Source organism: Manacus vitellinus, unplaced genomic scaffold (assembly GCF_001715985.3).
Source record: "Manacus vitellinus isolate BGI_N305 unplaced genomic scaffold, ASM171598v3 scaffold_9_pilon, whole genome shotgun sequence".
NCBI lineage: Eukaryota > Metazoa > Chordata > Aves > Passeriformes > Pipridae > Manacus > Manacus vitellinus.
In genome coordinates, this window is record NW_021940917.1 from 1,167,105 (window position 1) to 1,186,700 (window position 19,596).

A 19,596-nucleotide genomic window follows, 5' to 3' on the forward strand; every position below is an offset into this window, starting at 1 on the left:
TGTAGGACCCAGCACTTGGTCTTATTGAACCTCAGGCCACTGATCTCGGCCTATTTATTCAGCCTGTCCAGATCCATCTTCAGAGCCTTTGTATCCTCTAGCATATTGACACTCCCACCCAACTTGATGTTGTCCTCAAATTTACTAAAATTTTACTAAATTTACTAAAATTACTAACCTTACTAAATTTACTTACACTTGATCCTCTCATCCAGATCATCAATAAAGATATTGGACAGAACTGGGCCAAATACTGCTGGCCATGCTGCTTTTGAGGCAGCCTAGGATGTAGTTGGCTTTCTAGGCTGCCAGTGCACATTACAGTTCTTGTTGATCCTTTACCTAAGTCTTTCTTTCCAGGGCTGTTTTCAATTCATTCTCTTCCCAAGCTATATTTGTTCTTGGGATCACCCTGACCCAGGTACAGGTCTTGCACTTGACCTTGTTGAACTTCATGGGGTCTGCATACCTCTCAAGCCTGTCAAGGTCACTGTGGATGGCATCTCTTCCCTTTAGAGTATCAACACCACTCAGCTTGGTGTCATCCACAAACTTGCTGAGTGTGCATTCGATCCCAGTGTCCATGTCCCCAACAAACATCTTAAATGATACTGATTCCAATGCTGACCTTTGAGGGACACTTCTTGTCACTGGTCTCCACTTGGACACTGAGCCATTGACTGCAACTCTTCTGAGTGCCACCATCCAGCCAGTTCCTTGTCCGTGGGGTGGTCCACCAGTCAAATCCACATTGGCCTAGTTTAGAGACAAGGATGTTGTGCAGGACATTATCAAATGCTTTGCACAAGTCCAAGTAGGTGACATCAATTGCTCTTCCCTTATCCATCAGTGCTGTAATTCTGCAATAGAAGGCCATCAGATTTGTCAGGCATGATTTGCCCTTAATGAAGCCATGTGGACTGTCACCAATCACCTCCTTATTTTCCGTGTGCCTTAGCACGGTTTCCAGGAGGATCTGCCCCATGATCTTGCCAGGCAAGAGGCAAGAGCTGAGACTGACCTGTCCATGGTTTCCCAAGTCTTTCTTTCTAGCCTTTTTAAAAATGGTAGTTATATTTCACTTTTCCAGTTACTGGGAAATTCACCAGTCTGCCACAACTTTTCAAATATGATGGAGTACCAAGTATTTATTGTAGGAGTAATGACAATTGTAGCAAGGATCACTAAAATGAAAACTACTCAATATATTTTCAGTATTTTTTTTTTTACTTTATTGGAATGTCTGTTTTCTAGTTGAAAACTGAGTGGATATCAAACATGTTACATTTCTATATTTCTCAGCTTTAAAGGCTAATCAAAAGGAAATAGACTCATGGAGACTCATGCAGTAGGTTGACTCCAGTTTGCCTGAGATGCCATTGCATTAAAAAACAAAATGGTGCATTTTATGTCTGAAACAAAGGAAAATTATGTCTGGGCCTTTGCCATTGTTTGTGTTGAAATATGTATAATTTAATCTACCACAGCCCATACCAAGAAGAAATAACTACAGACTTCTCTGCCTCACCTCAAATAGTATACTTCTGCAATTCTAACAGATAACCATATTTGATGCGGAGTCTGAAGATGAGCAGGACATTGATTTGGCAATTCTGACTGCACTCTTGAAAGGTATTGAAAAATATGACCTATTTTCATCTGATATAGAGTCTCATTGACTTCCCTGTTCAAAGCAAAGGAGTGACATTAATGTGTGAAAACTGCTAGATCCTTTACTTGTTTCCTAGGTACAAATATGTCTACTTCAGATCAGCTAGATTTGGCATTGGCCTGGAACCAGCTAGATATTGCCAAGAAACATGTACTCATTTATGGACAACACTGGAAGGTACAATTACCTTTTATTTTTCAGTGTCTTTACACTTTATTATGATGACTGATTTTCCGTGACTTACATTTGTCAAGCTCTAATTAAGAAATAGTTCGATGATTGGAATCAGTGTCCTGTAATCTGCTGTGATTTTGGAGGGGCATTATCCTTAAAACTGTGGAGTATTCAACTGCAGAACGCATCAGATCTCATCTCTTTCTCCAGAGAGGAGTTGACAATTATCAGTTATCAGGGATATTTCGTTTTAGCCCAAAACATTCTTTTCTCCAAAGATGTAAGCTCTGAAGGAACATTGCATCTATTTTCCTTGCTCTAGACAGAAATACAGAAATCACAGTGTAAATCACCAGGTTAAAAAAAAGGTAAAATTAACTGTGGTAACATTATCTTAGATATTGTTTCTTAGGAATACCCACAATGAAGGCAAACCATGATTTAGACCTACATTAACTATATCTATGTGAAAGAACATAAAGTAGGAATTAAATCAGTCCCATAAATTGTGGTTTCCAAGTTTTCAGATGTAATCCAGTATTTAAGTAGAACTTCCCTTAGCAAGTTTTTTATGTACATAACATGATTTTTATATATGACAAATATAAAACTCTGTGTGCCTTAACATGTTTTTCCCATTTTTATAAAAGTTAGTATTTTGCTCAAGAAATAATATCTGATGGTCCCAGAAGTACTTCCTAAGTTTTCTCTGCCAAGAATTACAAGGTTGATTTTTCCAGTCCCAAGTGTGTCTTCTTCTTTAAAATGTAAATTTTGAAAAAGATACAGTTGTATATTTATATGAGTGGCCATAGCTGGTTGTTTTCCACAACAAGAGACCTGAATTTTTTGTCACCAGCCCATACTTTCCTGTGGTGTGTAAAGCTGAAGGAGGACTATGCCTGAGATGTCTACAATTAAACATCCATGAATTCAATATTGGATATTAGGAAAAATTTGTTCCCCCAAACAGTTATCAACCATTGGAACAGCCTACACAGAGTGTGGTTGAGTCACCATTCCTGGAACTATCTAAAAGACATGTAGAGATGTGGCACTTCATGACATGGTTTAGAGATGGACTCATCAGTGTTAGGTGTGCAGATTGACTTGATGATCTAAAGATCATCAAACTAAGTGATTCAATGATTCTGTGTGTATGAGAAGTAAGGAGTAACATCTTCCTAGTCCCAACCTCTTTAACACACAAGAGTTTAGAGAACTATTGAATAGTTCAGCCTCTTTATTCCTGGCTCTTCCAAGGTGATTATCTGTTCAGTATTTCCGTTTTTCTGAGCATATTTTCTGCTCTTCTGTGTGCTTTTTTCAGATGTAAAAGTCATCTATTGAGACAGGCAGACCAGCACTGTACTCAATTTTCTAATTTAGATATTTAGTGAAATACTAATATTTTACAGATTGTTCTCTATTCATCTAAGGATAATTATCTAAGAATAAATCTAAGATAACTATCTAAGAATAATTGTCTAACGATAAATCCTTATAGGTTGTATGCTTTTTTTACTGGTTTCTAACTTGTATTCATGCCTTGAGAAGGTAGGTCCACTAGAATTTTAACCTTGCTTCTACTTACTCTACTGTATTTACCCATTTTCTACTGTCTTCCATGATCCTGTTACAGGGGTTGAATTCAACTGTACTTCAGTTCCCTAGGAACTCTTAGGTGAATACATTTTGCTACCAATTTATGGATGACTTCTATAGTCTTTTCTACCGACGCCTCAATTTGACACAGTTCCTCAGATTTATCTACCATAAAGAACAACTTCAAGTATACGACTTTCCCAAACTATTCTGTAGTGAGCAGTGAGGCAATGAATTAGTTTACTGTGTCTGCAATAACCTTATCTCCTTGAGTGTTTCTTTTATACACTGATTATCCTCTGACCTTATAGATCCACTGGCAGGACCCCTACTCCCACTTCTCTGCTTCTGATATGTTTGAAAAAAATCTGTGTACCTATTCATATCTATTTCAGTACAATTGTTCAGCAGCATTTGATATGAAAAGCCATTGTCAAATAATGACTATATTCTCCACTTTCAGTAAGACATAAAGATCTCATAATAAATAAGCCTCGATCTTTTGCTTCTCCAAGCAAAAATTAAAATGACATATACTCCTGAAAGTTTTTGTTTTGACTGAGCAGAAAAAAATAATCTTAAATAACAACTACTTTCTTCTTGCACTGAAATAAAAAAGGATAAGCACAGTATTTAGGTTTGCCTTTAAATTAGTTGCTTTCTAATTAAAGAGGTGTAACCCTCTGACTGTCGGGAACTGCCATACCTGCAATCATCAGAGGCTACAGCTTCTGCAGGGTTATTGTGATTGTGTGTTCAAATTTTGAATTATGTTTTTAAACAGCAATTTTTAGGTGATTGTAGAGTCTTAGTATATTTCTGTCTATCTATGTAAGTGTTTCAAGGAAGCATGCACAGTTAGGCACAGATTGTGGCCATTTCTTTTAGAACTCTGGTCCTAGAAGTTCAGAAGGTAAAGACTGTAATGAGCTGTAGTTATGTTTCTGCTCAAATGTCAACTCAATCTCAAATGGACTTCACACCAAAGAATGTCATTCTAGTAGTTACCAAATAGCTGTCTAAACCTCTTCAGACACACTGCCAGCTCAAGGAATGACTGCTACAAGAAATTTAATACAAGAATGGTCAGTCACTCTGAGATATTTCTGGAAGAAACACCAATAATTAAGGATCAGTGCATAAGTATTCTTTTTACATGTGAAAATTCTGTCATATTTATTGGTCATCTTTTGACATAATTTCTGTCAAATGTCAGTATGTACACAGAATGTACCTCAGTGCCAACCTCCTCATTCTGCTCGCCCCACTGCATTTCCTGTGCATACATGTTCTGTAGAAAAACTTTATATGAATTTATACAAACCTCATATGTATAACTCCTTTGCTATTTTGCATGTAGAAACCTTGCTGAGCTCTGCGCAAGTGTCATGAGTACAGTGCTTTCACTGTTTGGACACTATTGTAGGTAGATTTCTGCTTCATGGTTTCTTTAAGAGAGTTTATTCTCATATATGTTGCCTCTTATTTGAAAAAAGTCTGCTTTAAAGAAATTTCAGTTCTATAGAGATATTTTGAAATAGAGTATCTTGAAATATCTTTTGTCATATGTCAAAAGAAAGGCTTCCCTCCACCCCATGTATTATCCTACATTGGCTTTTGAAGTGAGTTAGAGAGTAGAGAATGTATTATCAGAGTCTAGTTGTAAAGTTACACTCGTAGAAGTCTCTGCAGATGTTGGGTTTATGGTAACTCAGTTTTGCTTCTCCTCTTTGTTGGATTTTTTTACACAGATGTTTCCTCCAGCATATTTTTCTTTTGTACTGTGCACTTTAAAGAAACATAGTCATTTTGGTAAATGGATTATTAGCTGTTCAGGAATGTTTTATTTATTTCCAAATGTAATTTTCTAAGCTTTTCCTCCAACTCTGTCCATTTGGAGGTTGGTGCCTTGGAACAGGCAATGCTGGATGCTTTAGTGATGGACCGCGTGGATTTTGTGAAGCTGTTAATAGAGCATGGAGTGAACATGCACCATTTTCTTACCATATCTCGTTTAGAAGAACTCTACAATACGGTGAGTATTTGGAATTCCAGTGTACAACTGGAAATTAATGGGTTTTGCTAATTTTGATTGTAATGTGGGATTTTTGGGTTGGTGTACCAGCTAGTTATTTTTGATTTACTATCTTAAACCAGACTGAGTGTTCACAGGAAGCTTATGAGAAATGTGTTCAGATTTAAATCCGGTAAAGACATGCTTGTCTTGCTGAAAATGCTATGTTGTTTAGACCAAAGCTCTATCAGCTTCTTTCTCGAATATGTCATGATTTAGGATAGTAGATGTGTTGCATATTAGTGTTGAAATATTTTTTAAGAGACTTGTGTGTAGATGTTAAATGGAGAGAGCTTCAATTGCAGTAGCTTATTCTGAAGATTTTTTTAGCTGATTTCTTTTACTGTATTGATTTTCTAATGTAGAGTGGCATGTTTGTTTACTGTCTTTTCTTTTCACACCACAGAAACAAGGACCATCAAATCTACTGTTATATCACCTAGTTCGAGATGTGAAACAGGTAATAGACATAGGAAAGGCTGGGGAGCAAAAATGGTAGCTTAGAACTTCAGTGTCCACTGGCACACTGCTATTAGATAACACAGGGAAATTTTAGGAATAGAAGTGATGGGTTCATTATTATGGTCCTATATCTGCTAAATGGTTTTATCTTAATCCCACTGATCCCCTAAGAAATTAACTAGCACACTTCTATTGAGGCTCCCAAGGATCCTGTACTTTAGTTTCAAAGCCAAGCAGTTCGTGTAGATCAGACTCTCTCAAATTACTAATGTGACCTTATGAAGTGATTGTACAAAAGACTTAGTGAATTAGTGCAATAATTACTGTCATTGTTTTAGCGTTTTCCTTTTTTCCCCCAAGCTAAAATATTCTTTCCTTGTTGAGCAATAACAAAAAGATACTGTGACAAAACATAATGTTATTTTAGAGTGTTACTTTGCCTAGGAGAACAGAGGGTGGCAGTGGATGACTACTGCGTGTAGCACTGGCTCCATCAGTAATTTAGTGTCAGCCTTGTTATTTGGGTACATCATTAATTTATTTCATGGTTCTGTTATCTATTGTACCTCACAGTACTGCTTAGCCAGGAAGGGATGAGCTGTTACTTAGGCATCTAGACTTCACTGCAGGGGATTCCTAGATCCAAAAATAGATTAATTGGCTAGTTCTTTCCAGGGTATGAATGCTAAGATAAAATCCTAATCTTTGCAGAGTTCTGTTGTATTTGTGGTGTGATTTTATTATTCATGTCAATCTCATTTATGGTTCTTTAGATAGATGTATGGTATTCTGATCTCCATAACAAACTGTTCTGTGTATTTTCCCTTATTGATGAACATATTCAAGGTCTGATTTATGTGAAAGATCTGGAAGAGCTCAGTGTTGAAAAAACATCTAACTTATCCAAGCTGAAAAATCTGTCTCCCTCACTGATACTGAAGTAATTGATATGACCCCTCTCCTAAAATCCATGCCCTGTATGTATCTCAGGACACTTTGGGAAAACTCAGCGTGTGATCTGAAGAAAAACTTTTGGCACTTAATATATGTTAATGGAATTTATGTAAAAATTATCTGCACAATATCAAAACTTCCTATGCCATTGTGTAAGCTAAACTTACTTGGGATCTGCACTCAGGACTAAATACTGTAAACCCTTTCTCACTGGAGCTTCTGTTAATATGTGTAAGTGTTCTGTTAATGGGTCATGCAGTTGCAGTCTACTATGGTGACACAGTAGGTGGGACAGTCACCAGAGTGATGTGATCATGGATTTCAGAATATTTTCTCCATTAGGGTCACCACCTTTGATTCTGCTTCATTTGAATGGAGATACATTGCAGTCTGCTTGGATATCATAAAATGTGAGGCTTAGTACAGAGAAGTATCTACAAGTATAGGTAGTCAGAAATATTTGCCTAACTAACTCTCAACAACAGAGCTGACAAGCTCCATTCTGTGAGATGTGCTTTTGCCCCAGAGTGTTCAACATGTTGAAGCCTTCTGCTACTCAAGGCTGGGTGGCCTTAGCTGACTATTGAAGTCTATTGAAAAAAACCTCAGTCCAGAAGAAAGACTTTTCACAGTCTGAAAGGCATGTACTGCTAGAAATACATAATGTCTCAGATCCTATTTATGTACAGGCCCATTTTTCACTTTAAAGACTTGCGCTTTAAGGTTTTACCAATAATTTTCACATCTGTGTGGAAAATAATCTGTTCTTCAGAGAATTTGTCACAAACTAAAGGGTGTGGGAAGAACAGTGAAGGTACTTTAAGCAGAAGTAGTGCGAGATTCAGAAGGTAGAGGTAATGCACATACAGTTTTTGTCCTAGTTGACAAGAGACAGTCTTGAGCCTCTACAAGGCATTTCCAGTCTCCGGGAACTGTCTGCATCATTAAATACATGCTTCAGCTACTTCTTGATTTTTAATTAATGAATGAGCTTAATGAACAAATCACCCCATGCTAGTTTTCTCTTGTTATGAGGAGAAGATTTTTGTCTGTCTCTCCAGTGTTTGTGATTGTCCTGAAGAACGACTACCCTCACAGTTGAATGAAGCCGGTCTTGGGATCATGCATTATATGTCCCTATGCAACGTGTGTGCAGTCAACTGTAAACATCACATTTTTCAGCCTGAAAATGGGATGTACCTGTGTTCTCTTTCCAAGGGAGTCCCATATTCCTAATGAATGTATACAGTTTCCCGAGAGCAGGAGCTCTCAGTTGCACATTTTTCCAGACTACCTCTTAGTAGGGCTCTGACATGGCTGACTGTGGTATGTAATAGCATCATGAAAAGTTTGTGACATTTGGTGTTTCAGAATACCCTTCCTTTGGATTACAAGATATCACTGATTGATATTGGACTGGTAATAGAGTACCTCCTTGGTGAAGCTTATCGGAGCAGCTACACAAGGAAGCATTTCCGAATTCACTACAATGATCTCTACAGAAAACATAAGGTAATTTCTTCAAAATTACTACCACTGGTCTTCAAGAAAAACCAAAATAGCCACCTGAAAATAGCTCAGGTTGTCATTGTGGTTTACCTGAAGAGCATCAGTTAAAGGTATGCCAGACTTGTCTGTTTTATGAATCTCTTTGCCAGCTGTGGGGAGGTTGCAAATAAAATAGACAAGTCCCCAAGAGTACCAATTGTTAAATTAACTATTAATTTAGTAAATTTACCTTTGTGTCCAGTAGTTGGGTTGTGTTCTTTGTCTGTCATCCATTAATAAAGATCAAGAAGACTGTACCAACCATCGTTTTCCCTTTTCTGAAGCAGTTGCATGTTTCTGTTCTTGCAACTTGAACCACATCACAGAAATAGTGAATTCCACATGCCTTGAACTAGACTTAGGGTGTGTCATCATTTTCCCTGTTGACTTTCCAAAACCAGTAATTTAAAAGGAGCCTAAACTTCTCAATAAATTAGCTGAATATCATTGCCAACATCACTGCATAAAAATTCTACCCAGTTTTTATAGTAGAACTGGACTTTGATTGAAGTAGTTCCACATGTTAAAAAACAAACAACAAAACCCTATCATCCCCATGAACTGCTTTCATGACTAAGAGAAGAATCTCAGGAGGATCAGGGAAAATGAGAAGAAATAATGAAAACTGTTACTTGTAGTGAACAGAAACAGAGAAAAAGTTTCCTGTATGTCACTAGTTTAATACAATGCTTAAAAAAAGATATATGAGCCATTGTAACACTTTTCACTGTTTGCTGATGAAATATAACCTTAACAGGAATGGATGAAACTTTATAATCATATAACTGAGTACTACAGGAAAGAGCATTAGTGATTCAGCTCGTAACATTCTTCCCTCTGTGTCAACACTGAACAAAATTTATAGGGATGCTAGATGTTCAAAGGAAACAAGCAGCAAAAAATTCATAGAATTCTGTTTTCCAAAGGACTTATGGCACTATATAAAAAAGGTTGGCACTCAGAAGAGCTTCCAGTTGGATTATTCTAGTCTGGTACAAACCCTGTTGTTGTTTTAACTGATGGATGCTATTTGGAAAATCAATATTTTGAATTCAGAGTTTCAGAAAAACATATGTTTTTATAACTAAGATGTGAAACAGGCTATTTTTTCCTTTATTGTATAAGCTCCACTGGTAGTTATGGTGATTACTGACTCACTAGTTTTTGAATAACATCAGTTTTCCACATGTAGTATTGCAGTCAGAAAGTACAAGCATATATCTACAGGCACAAAATCATATCTAATTTGCATTTCTTTCCTTGTGTTTTGTGGTATGCCTTTGGATCTAGAGAGTACTCTCCAGCTTTTCTCAGAGCCTGTCTCATTCCTTTCATCAGAGTAATAGGATGAATAGTGGAATGGGATCTACTGAAAGTACTTTGCATTCTCAGTTCTTCAGAACAGCACAGCCTTACAAATACAAGGTAATATAATTGCTTACTTTAGACTTGGGGATCTTGGAGTCACAGGGTTTGGAGAATACCCAACACTCTGGAAAAGGAAGCTATTAAAGGCGTGGATACTGAGCAAGGAGTATTTTTCCTTCAGTAGTATTACCAGCTTCTTAGCATTGGTAATCTGAACATGATCCTAGCTTGTGGTTTATGACTTAAATATATATAGCTATCAAACAATTGCAATTGTTTGCAATATCAAATACTTGCAATTCAGATTTGTGTGCAGTTTATTCTTATGAATCTGAATCTCAATCATTTGTTGGGATTTTCTTTCTTTTTTTTTTTTTAACAAATTTACAGGAAAGATCCAGTGCTTTCCATAAGTATAAGAAGAAATTAAAAGAGGATATAAACTATGCAGAGAATTATGAGTCAACTGGCTTTATCTACCCCTATAATGACCTCCTGGTTTGGGCAGTATTGATGAAAAGACAGAAGATGGCAATGTTCTTCTGGAAGCACGGAGAGGAAGCCATGGTCAAGGCTGTTGTAGCTTGTAAACTCTACAGGGCAATGGCACGTGAAGCTAAACAGAGCAACATGGTGGATGATACTTCAGAAGAACTGAAGAAGTATTCAAAGTATGAGTTGTCCCTTCAGTTAATAAAGTTCTGCAGTGCTTGGAATGGTTAGATATTTTCCTAATCCACTAAGAATTTATAGGGTTAGTGATCCCATGGACTATGGAGTATAAAACAAATTATCAATATTATATAATGTATCTATGTATTGGTGTGCACTCTGGTTGAGAGTTAAAGAAAAGCTATTTGTATATTCCCTAGATGCTTTTTTGAAAATTAAATTATAAGTGAGTAATGGATGGCTCTCTGTCTGCTAAATGGTCAAGTGAAAGGCTGAAATTTCCCTTACAGTTCAATTTGTTAAGAAGCCATATGGCAGACAGGTGTTGGACTTTTCAAGTCTGTAACAAGTAGTAATGAACGAACTAAAATCAGTGCTAAAATCCTGCTCTGTGTAAGACTAAATCAAAAATGTATCCTGAAATAATTGAGTGAATAAAAGGAAAGTAGAAAAAGAATTTTCTTCAGGTTTGCAATTTTCAGTTGGTGTTTTCTGATAGTTTTTCTTAGTAGTAATATATTTTAGTTAGTAATATATCTTGTGCTTTGTAGACTTCATGCCTAAAATTTGAGTACAATAAAAATGTACTGCCTTCTTTTGTATGCAGCTCCAAAGCTTAATTTGAAGGAATTGTAGTTTCCTTGGAGAGTGTTGCCTACAGAGATGTTTTAAAGCCTGTCTAATAGAAGAGACTTTTGCAACTGCCTGCAGTGCTTGCCCACAGTGGTGATGAGTCTGTTGAAGGATATACACAGAATTTCGTAGGGTTCATTTTGATCACTGAGAGAGCTTAAGAACAAAACAAATAAAAAAATAGAAAACAGGATGACTCTAAACCTTGTGATTAGGAATAAATGGTTAAGTTTACTCCCTAAAATGCTTTTCACTAGTTATATTGTTAAAGCAATGAGAAAAATGGGAGAAGGCATGCTTACTCAGATTTCTAGTTGAACTTTAGTTACGAGAGTATTCACAAACAACCTCTCTGCAGCAATGATTCTGAGTTTGGATAGATCCCTGTTATATTGACTGTTAATTGTTTTCTGCTTTAGGGAATTTGGGCAGCTTGCCTTAGATGTGCTGGACAAAGCATTCAAACAAAATGAGCAGATGGCCATGAAATTGCTGACCTATGAACTGAAAAACTGGAGCAACTCAACTTGTTTAAAACTAGCGGTTTCTGTAGGCCTGCGGCCTTTCATATCCCATACCTGCACACAGATGCTGCTGACTGATATGTGGATGGGACGCTTGAAGATGCGGAAGAACTCCTGGTTTAAGGTAACGCAACTCTAGCTTTTTCTGAGCATTTAGAAGCTCTTTAGATGCTTTATGCTTGTTTTGTTGGTTATGAACATGGCTAATGCAGCTTCAGACAGTTGTGCTTAAGCACGTGTTGGAATGTGCACATATGGAAAACGAAAGAAAGGCAGGGAGGGGAAACGGTACTTGCTTCTGGTTTATTTCTTTGCAAAAGCACCTATGGGATGACATTAGGAGAGGGGATTTATTTTCCTATTCCTATTATGTTCCCATTCTCTCAGCACCCTTCAGTCCCCCCTTACCTGCTCTTGCTTCTGCACATTGCTCATTCCCTGGCAGAGCTGCTGATGGGAGTAATGCTCTCAACATAGGAAGAGGTATTGTAAGCATCCCCAGATACCATGGCACTCTTGAAAGCCACAAAACAGAAAAGAACAATAAACTCCTTCAGAGGCTGTCAGAGTGTGATACAGAGATTCCCAGCACCGGTGGCTTCCTCCCAGGCCAGTGGAATTGTGCTGGGTTTGTGCTGGCTGACTGTGGCTTCAGGTCTATTGAGCAATTAATTTCTGCTGAAATAATTTCCTGAATCTTGTGTTTCTCTTTTAGGTCATTATGAGTATTCTCCTCCCTCCTGCCATCTTGATGCTAGAGTTTAAAAGCAAGGCAGAAATGTCTCATGTTCCTCAATCTCAAGACTTCCACCAGTTCACGTGGTATCATGGGGATCAGAGCCCAATCAGCTCTAAAGATACTTTGTCTCTGGTTAGTCTGTGGTGATTATAATTTGAGTGTCAGAGTTTGTTTGTTTACCACAGTATAATTCTAAGGAGGGAAAAGATGGTCATCAGCTGGAAGTGCTGGAACCCAGTTCTCATGATGTAGTCATTAGATCCCTGGTTTGGATACGGACTGATGTGAACTTGGGCGAGTTGCTTCATCTGTCCTGGATGTCACTTCTATACTGGTCATAATGAGAAAGTCCTTCCCAACCTCACACAAGTATATTGCGATTATACTTATCTGTCAGTTGCAGGTCTTTTAGGGCACAAAGTCTATTCAAGCTGCAGATAAATACCTATGTAATCTTGTGTACCAATGTAATCTTGTATACCAAATAGTCTAAGAAAGATTTCATGTCATACGCAAAATCACAGCTATAAAACTCAATTCAGGTTGCCCAGGTGGGCAGGGAAACAGCAGAACTGTGACAGTCCAGGTCCCATCCTTTCCAACTCACTCCTCCTTCCCATTCTGCCTGACCAGTGTCCAATGCTCTGCATCTCAGCCTCAGCCTCTCCCCTTCTCCCTGACCATCCTTCCCTCTTACTCTCTCCTTGTAGTTTTGTTTCCTGAATTACATTGTAGCCCTTCCAGAGGTCTAGCACCTGTCTTACTTGATGAAAAACAGGGTGTCTTCTGCATTCCTTGAGCCTAGCAAAGATGCTGTTTAAAGCATCTTAAAGCTATTTAAAGGGAAGCGCTGTGCTTTGGGTTTTGTCATCTGAACCAAGTGCCAAAACACACTGCAGAGACAGGTGGTTGTACAAAAGTCCTTCTTAGGCTTGTTGGTGAGGAGTCTCCAGCATAAGTGAGGTGATGTCTTTGCCTTTTGAGATCTTCAAGAATTCTCCAAGATTTCTGTTAATGCCCTTTCTCATTCTCTACCACACATTCTTTGAGCTGAGAATTTCCAAAAATTTTCAGTCTGAGCTAGACATGGACAGACATGGAGAATTGACGAGGTGCTAACCCATGAAAACATGATTGCTAAGTGAGAGCTGTCAGGCAACTTTTTGTTCTCTGCTTACCTTACATCAGACAAATATTGTAGATTGCTTGGGACCTTCTCAATTAACTTTCAATTTGTGTACAATAAAAGAAGACATTGTCTTTGAGGACTTTGTGTAGACTTATTTTTGCCACATTTTTTTTCTGTGATGCAGAAAAATGCTCAAAGCCATTGTCTCCTGTGGTTTTTGTCTAACATGATTCAAAAATTGTTTTTATAGGGTTAGGTAACAGCTATGATACAGAGGACAGGCCAATTGTAATTATTTGCAGTAGGATTACCCCTGCAGTCTGGCAGAAGGCTGCAGAGAAATGTGTATAAGTACTTTTTTTGATCTGCCTCAGATAGGGCTGCTCCCTTCCTACACTAGCAATAAGCTTACTTTTGATTTTATCTATTAGAGAATTGTTTAAAGCACAAGTCTGAGCTAATGATTTTTCTTAAATAATCTTATAGGAAATAATATAGAAAAATATACAATTTCAACAGTGTACTATAGAGCATCTTTCACAATTCCAATGACCAGCTGCAGCTGGAAATCACACTCTTTCATGAGATGTATTCTTCCTTCACCTAGGAAGATCTGATATTAACATATTGAGATGATTCTGTATATCAAATTCTGTGGTTTAGCCCTTTTTCAAGTTTAATGTGATGAAAAAAATCCGTCCCCCCTTGCCCTGATGACTCAAGGAAACTTTGTGTAATAGGGATAAATACATTACATAAGAAGTTCTATACTGTAGATATCTAGTAGCAATAAGTTTTAGAACTGTTATTAGCCAAGACAATTGACCAGCATTGAAACAAAACTGAACAAGTTAGTTTGGTTCCCTCAGCCTTGCCCATAGTTCGAACGAGTAAACTTGTCGTTGTTAGCACTGTTCTCTAACAAATTGAGCAATGTGTGTGTGCATCCCTCGGGCCTCCCTCCTTCACCACTGAAAACTTCTTTAAGCACCTTCTGGTTTTGTCAGTTGCCCCCTGCTATGTCTGCAGCTTGTTTTAGGCTTCAGCAGCAATCAGATATTTGAACTTTCAGAGGTGTACTCAGGCAAATTGTGGATACAAAATGAAGTATGTTTACTTTCTTGAGTGTCAGTTTGTTTTTATTTTACTGAAGAAAATAAAGGAATTATCTTTATATTGCATAGGCAGATCTTCGTTAGAGAGTACTTATTACAACCTTATCTTCTAATCAGATGTAAAGTACAGCAAAAATAACAATTAGATTCCGTATTTAGAATTTCACTGTCTTGACATTTTCTGTGCAACTGTATATATCAGCAGAAATGTGATGTTCTTTTTTCAGAATGTAATCACAAGTGTTAGTGGAGTTCTAGCTAACACAGTTATGTTGAATGGAAGTTGTTATTTATATACATTTTACAGATGTGGAAAGTGAGACACAGAGTGATTACGTGATGCTTAGAGACTTAAGGAAATGTGTGGCAGAAATAGGAGTGGACTCAGGTCTGCTGACACGAGGTCCACTGTCTGTAGTCATAAGAGCAAACTCTAAATTAGTATTTCTAGTGGGAAAGTGTGCATGGTAATTATTGCAAATGAGATGGTTGTAACCAGAATAAAGCAAACTACAGTAATGGTTTAGACCAGAGCAAAGTTTAGAAATTTGTGTCTGTTTTCCCTCTGAAACGACACTGCCTTTGCAATCATAGACTGTTGTTTCTTACTTTTAAAATGCTGTTTTCTTTTAAAGAAGGATTACGATGTGGAAAAGCTTGCTCAGAAGTCTGGTGAAAGCCAAGTAGATGGTGGACAAGGAGACCTACCTGGCACTAGAAAAATCTATGAGTTCTACAACGCACCAATTGTCAAGTTCTGGTTTCACACGGTTAGTGATCATGCTAGAACTTGGATTGACAAATCCTTCCTTTGATCCTTCAAATGCCACTTAATTCTGCTTTTACTTTGCAGTCACTGGTAGGTGTAGATGGGATGATATTTGAATATTTCTCTGGCAATTAAGTGGAAAGATTTTCTGCTAAAGTCATCTAACTGCATTAAAACAAACAAAAAGAAAGACAACAGAAAAACAATTATAAGGAACTAAAGAAAAGCTCAAGCACAGGTTTTTACAGTGGTCAATTGTACATGTAGAGACAGATTTGAAGCTGGCCTTAAATACCTTTAGTATCTCACAGATATTTATGTCCCTTTCTTTGGGAACTGTTTCCGAAAGAGTGAATATTAATCTATAGGAGATCATTTGCTACAGAAAAATATGCATTTATTAAATCAGTTTAAGTAACCATGTGTCAGTAGAGCTCAGGATGTTTAAGATCAGGCTGCCCGTTGGGTCAGACCACCATGTGCATAAACGTTTACTCCTTTAACGGGCTGTGCTTAACTGCTTTATAGATTGTTAATCCCTTATGTCAGATACATTTACAGCATGTTTTCCACCTCATATTGTTCTTCCTGGGTTTTGGAAGGCACTGATTAACCAGCAGTGATTTATATAACTTTAAGAATTGTTACCTCCTGTAGAAGGTTGGGATAAAAGCATAGGACTGCCTTTATGTTCAAGAAATAGTGTGCAGACCACAGAACAGAATCACAGAATAGTTAGGGTTGGGAGGGACCTCTGGAGACCATTCTGTCCAACATCCAAGTTGAAATAGTCTGTCTCATGTATGAGGTGAACGTGTGCTGCAATAGTTTATTTTCTGCTCCTACCTATTTTTTCAGCGCTATAGTAGCAATTTCCAAATGGTGTTTAAGGACATTCCCATAGAAACAAAACAAAATAAAACAAAACTTTGGAGAACTAGAATAAAGATTTTGCGTTCAAACATTTGACAGTGCCCTAGTAGTTTGAATACATATATTCAGGTTAATCACCTATCACTGTGTTTGCAGAAATTTGTTGGAGATTTTTGTGCATATGGATTATATAGCTTGTCTTTTGTAGATGTCATACATGGCATTCCTCATGCTCTTTACTTATACTGTGTTGGTGAAGATGGGACCAAGACCAAGTGTGCAAGAATGGCTTGTTATCATTTATATTTTCACCACTGCTATTGAAAAAGTCAGAGAGGTAAGCTTTTCCATTCACTCTTCTCATCTGTAGAGGATATATCATAACCCAGAGAATACCATAATCTGAAGAATGCCAAATCCTGCATTATTTTTGTATAGAATTTAGCAGAGGAAAAAATTACACAGGGAATTAATTTATTAGAAGACTTTTATTTGAAGACCAGTGCTTTGGCCTTGAAAATGCATCTTAAATTTTGTCCTTCTTTTCTGTGTGGAGCTGGTGGTAATGTGCAGGTCACTTGAGAGTGACTCTGCTGAATTGAGATTTGGAGTCTTGATGTAGTCACATGTCTCTTAATTTTTTTGAGTGGACCATTAGATTTCTAATAATGAAGATATTTAGATATTTATATTAGATATTAAACCTGAGTGTGGACATTGTTATGAATTAGTGAGTATTATTTGTAGCAAAATCTAGGGCTCTCCCTCAAGACTAACTGACCTTCTATAAATGAACTTGGAAAAAAACCACCATCCACTTTTAATGCTGGATACATTGAGCACAGATATTCCAATCAAAATCGATTGCAATTATTTGCCGTTGATTAGACCCAAACTTCTGGACACAACTTGCTCTTCAAACCTGAGTTTGGGGACAAATGGACTTATGTATTTCCCAATTTATTGTATCTGAGCCAACTTACCTTCACTGTAAAATTAGCACATAGTAAACAATAGTAATGTGAATTATCTTTTATATGATATTTGAAATGCTGTACTTCCAGAGGAATAAATAGCAAAAAATCAACCACAGTTCTGAGTGAAGTTGATGTTAGTGCAAATCACTCAGAAGACTGTGACAGCAGTATTGAGGTGAAAGATTTCATGGGGTGGCACAAATGCTGGAAGTATATAGAAGCTTGGATAAACTTGCAAGTTCTGTCTCTGCATGAGATAAGATTGAAAAAATCACCAGGATTCCCTAAATGAGAAAAATGTTGAAATTTGAAAATCTCTGTTGGACTCTTGCATCATCTTGATGGTGGGACAGTGGAAACATCAGCTCTTCTTTCTAGCATTATCATTCACTGCACACTTTGAAATTGATGTCTTCTACTTGATTTTCTTTATCCATGTTCTAGTTCTGTTCTGTTGGCAAAGACTTTGTAGGACACTTTGTCTTACACATGCAGCTTTTAACTGCTGAGGCCTTGTTATATATAACTGCAAACCTCTGTTTCTCTAGATTGTATCAACTAATTGTTAAAGCCTTAGGCCCTGATCCTGCAACTACTTAGTCATGTGAGTTAGTCCAGATCACTTGTTTACATTAATGTGTTTGTATGCATAAGTTCTTGCAAGATTGGGGCATAACATTTCAAAATCTCTCCTTTACTTGGTACTTATCAGTGTGACCTTACACACTGCATAATAGACCTCACTTGCGGCAATGTGCAAAGGTTTTATTTATGACCTCCCAGAGATTCCACTTCACACATTTGCTCAATGAAGCTTAAAATCCCTTTGGGGCATCTCACAGTTCAAGGAGTGAACATTTCACTCTTTACCTTGCTAGTTGCCAGCACTCCTTTTTTTTAAGGTGTCCTTGGTGGAATACAAGGATCTTTCTTTATGTTTTTGGTCTGAAGTAAAAGGCATTAGTTATTTTCCCATCAGCAAGGTTAGGCTGGTAGTTTCCATGACTTAGGGGTTTATGAAAAGGCCACTGCAGGTCATAACTATCCTTTTAGAAAATGTCTGTTAATTTGTAATGATACCTATGAGTAACAATTCTATACTGGTTGCTCTCTTCTGCTGAGGTATGTGCCCTTTAGTGAATGGATTCAGGTTTGGAATCCATTTTTCCTTAGGAAGAGTTATTTGGCATACTTGAGCAATATGATGCTATATATTAAGTACAAACCTCCGTTGATGGTGAATGGCAATATGCAGTTAATGGGTCTAAAGCAGAAATAAAGAAAAGGGATAGGGGCAGGGGGGGAAATGATACATTCCCAAATATTGTAAAATAGTTCAGACAGAAGAGTTTAAATAATGTATCTGTGATTTTAATTGTGGACTTTTTCCACATTCTACTCAGGTATTTATCTCAGAACCTGGAAAATTCTGCCAAAAAGTGAAGGTGTGGATTTATGAATACTGGAATTTTACTGATTCTATAGCTATCATCCTGTTTATGATTGGTTTTGGTTTGCGCTGGTCCAACCCCCCTGTTCAAACTGCAGGGAGGCTACTTTACTGCTTGGATATTATATTTTGGTATACTCGGCTCCTTGATCTTTTTGCTGTGAACCAGCATGCTGGCCCATACCTGACAATGATTGGGAAAATGGTAAGTACTGTGCTTTGGAGCAGTATTTTTGTGGTTAAGGCATCTATTCAGTAATATGTAAAGCTGAGAAGTGACAGAAAAGAGTGATGGTCAAAGGAGAGGTCACCTAATAATTCATAGTGAATGTATTACCTGAAAATACAGTGACTTCTTCTGTTTGTGAGTTGACCATAATCAGATTTAATTTTTCTTTAACTTATTAATTATGCTAATTTATTCAAAAGAAGCCATTTTTACGTCATTCCTTAGAAAAGGGTTGCATTTGAATTAATTTTCTTATCCAGCTTGATTATGGAAGAAAAGCCACTGCCTCTTGCAGATGGGCTCAGTAGTATAGATTGTTCCCCTAGTTATTGGAAACTGTTTCATTATTATTTTACTTCTTGATTAAAATAATTGTATCCCATTTTATCAGAGATCGAAGTTAATTTTTTTTCTCTTTTAGTATAAGAACTGTTGCTGAACTGCTGCCTAGTCTTGAGGGACATGTGCAAATTCCCACTGTAATTTCACTTCATTATTGAAATCTACCTTCTTAATACTTTTACATTTTTTCTTGCATGGTAATTCCAATTCAGTTTTAGAAGGCAAAATAGTTTTCACTGGTGTTCTTTCCTCTCAGTTTGAAAGAAACACCACTGAGAAAAATCATC

General features: G+C 37.3%; 1 protein-coding gene across 1 annotated transcript in view; it reads left to right on the forward strand.

Annotated features, from left to right (window-relative positions):
- The first annotated feature begins 1,333 nt into the window (after nt 1-1,333).
- Nucleotides 1,334-19,596, forward strand: part of TRPM6 (transient receptor potential cation channel subfamily M member 6) — a 29,617-nt gene continuing 11,354 nt past the window's right edge. The window contains exons 1-13 of the mRNA XM_029965439.1: nt 1,334-1,348; nt 1,560-1,632; nt 1,749-1,849; nt 5,352-5,486; nt 5,932-5,985; nt 8,313-8,453; nt 9,828-9,914; nt 10,248-10,528; nt 11,582-11,810; nt 12,402-12,557; nt 15,305-15,439; nt 16,520-16,648; nt 18,692-18,943. Coding sequence (XP_029821299.1) covers nt 1,334-1,348; nt 1,560-1,632; nt 1,749-1,849; nt 5,352-5,486; nt 5,932-5,985; nt 8,313-8,453; nt 9,828-9,914; nt 10,248-10,528; nt 11,582-11,810; nt 12,402-12,557; nt 15,305-15,439; nt 16,520-16,648; nt 18,692-18,943 — 1,788 coding nt within the window. The remainder of the gene's footprint in view (nt 1,349-1,559; nt 1,633-1,748; nt 1,850-5,351; nt 5,487-5,931; nt 5,986-8,312; nt 8,454-9,827; nt 9,915-10,247; nt 10,529-11,581; nt 11,811-12,401; nt 12,558-15,304; nt 15,440-16,519; nt 16,649-18,691; nt 18,944-19,596) is intronic.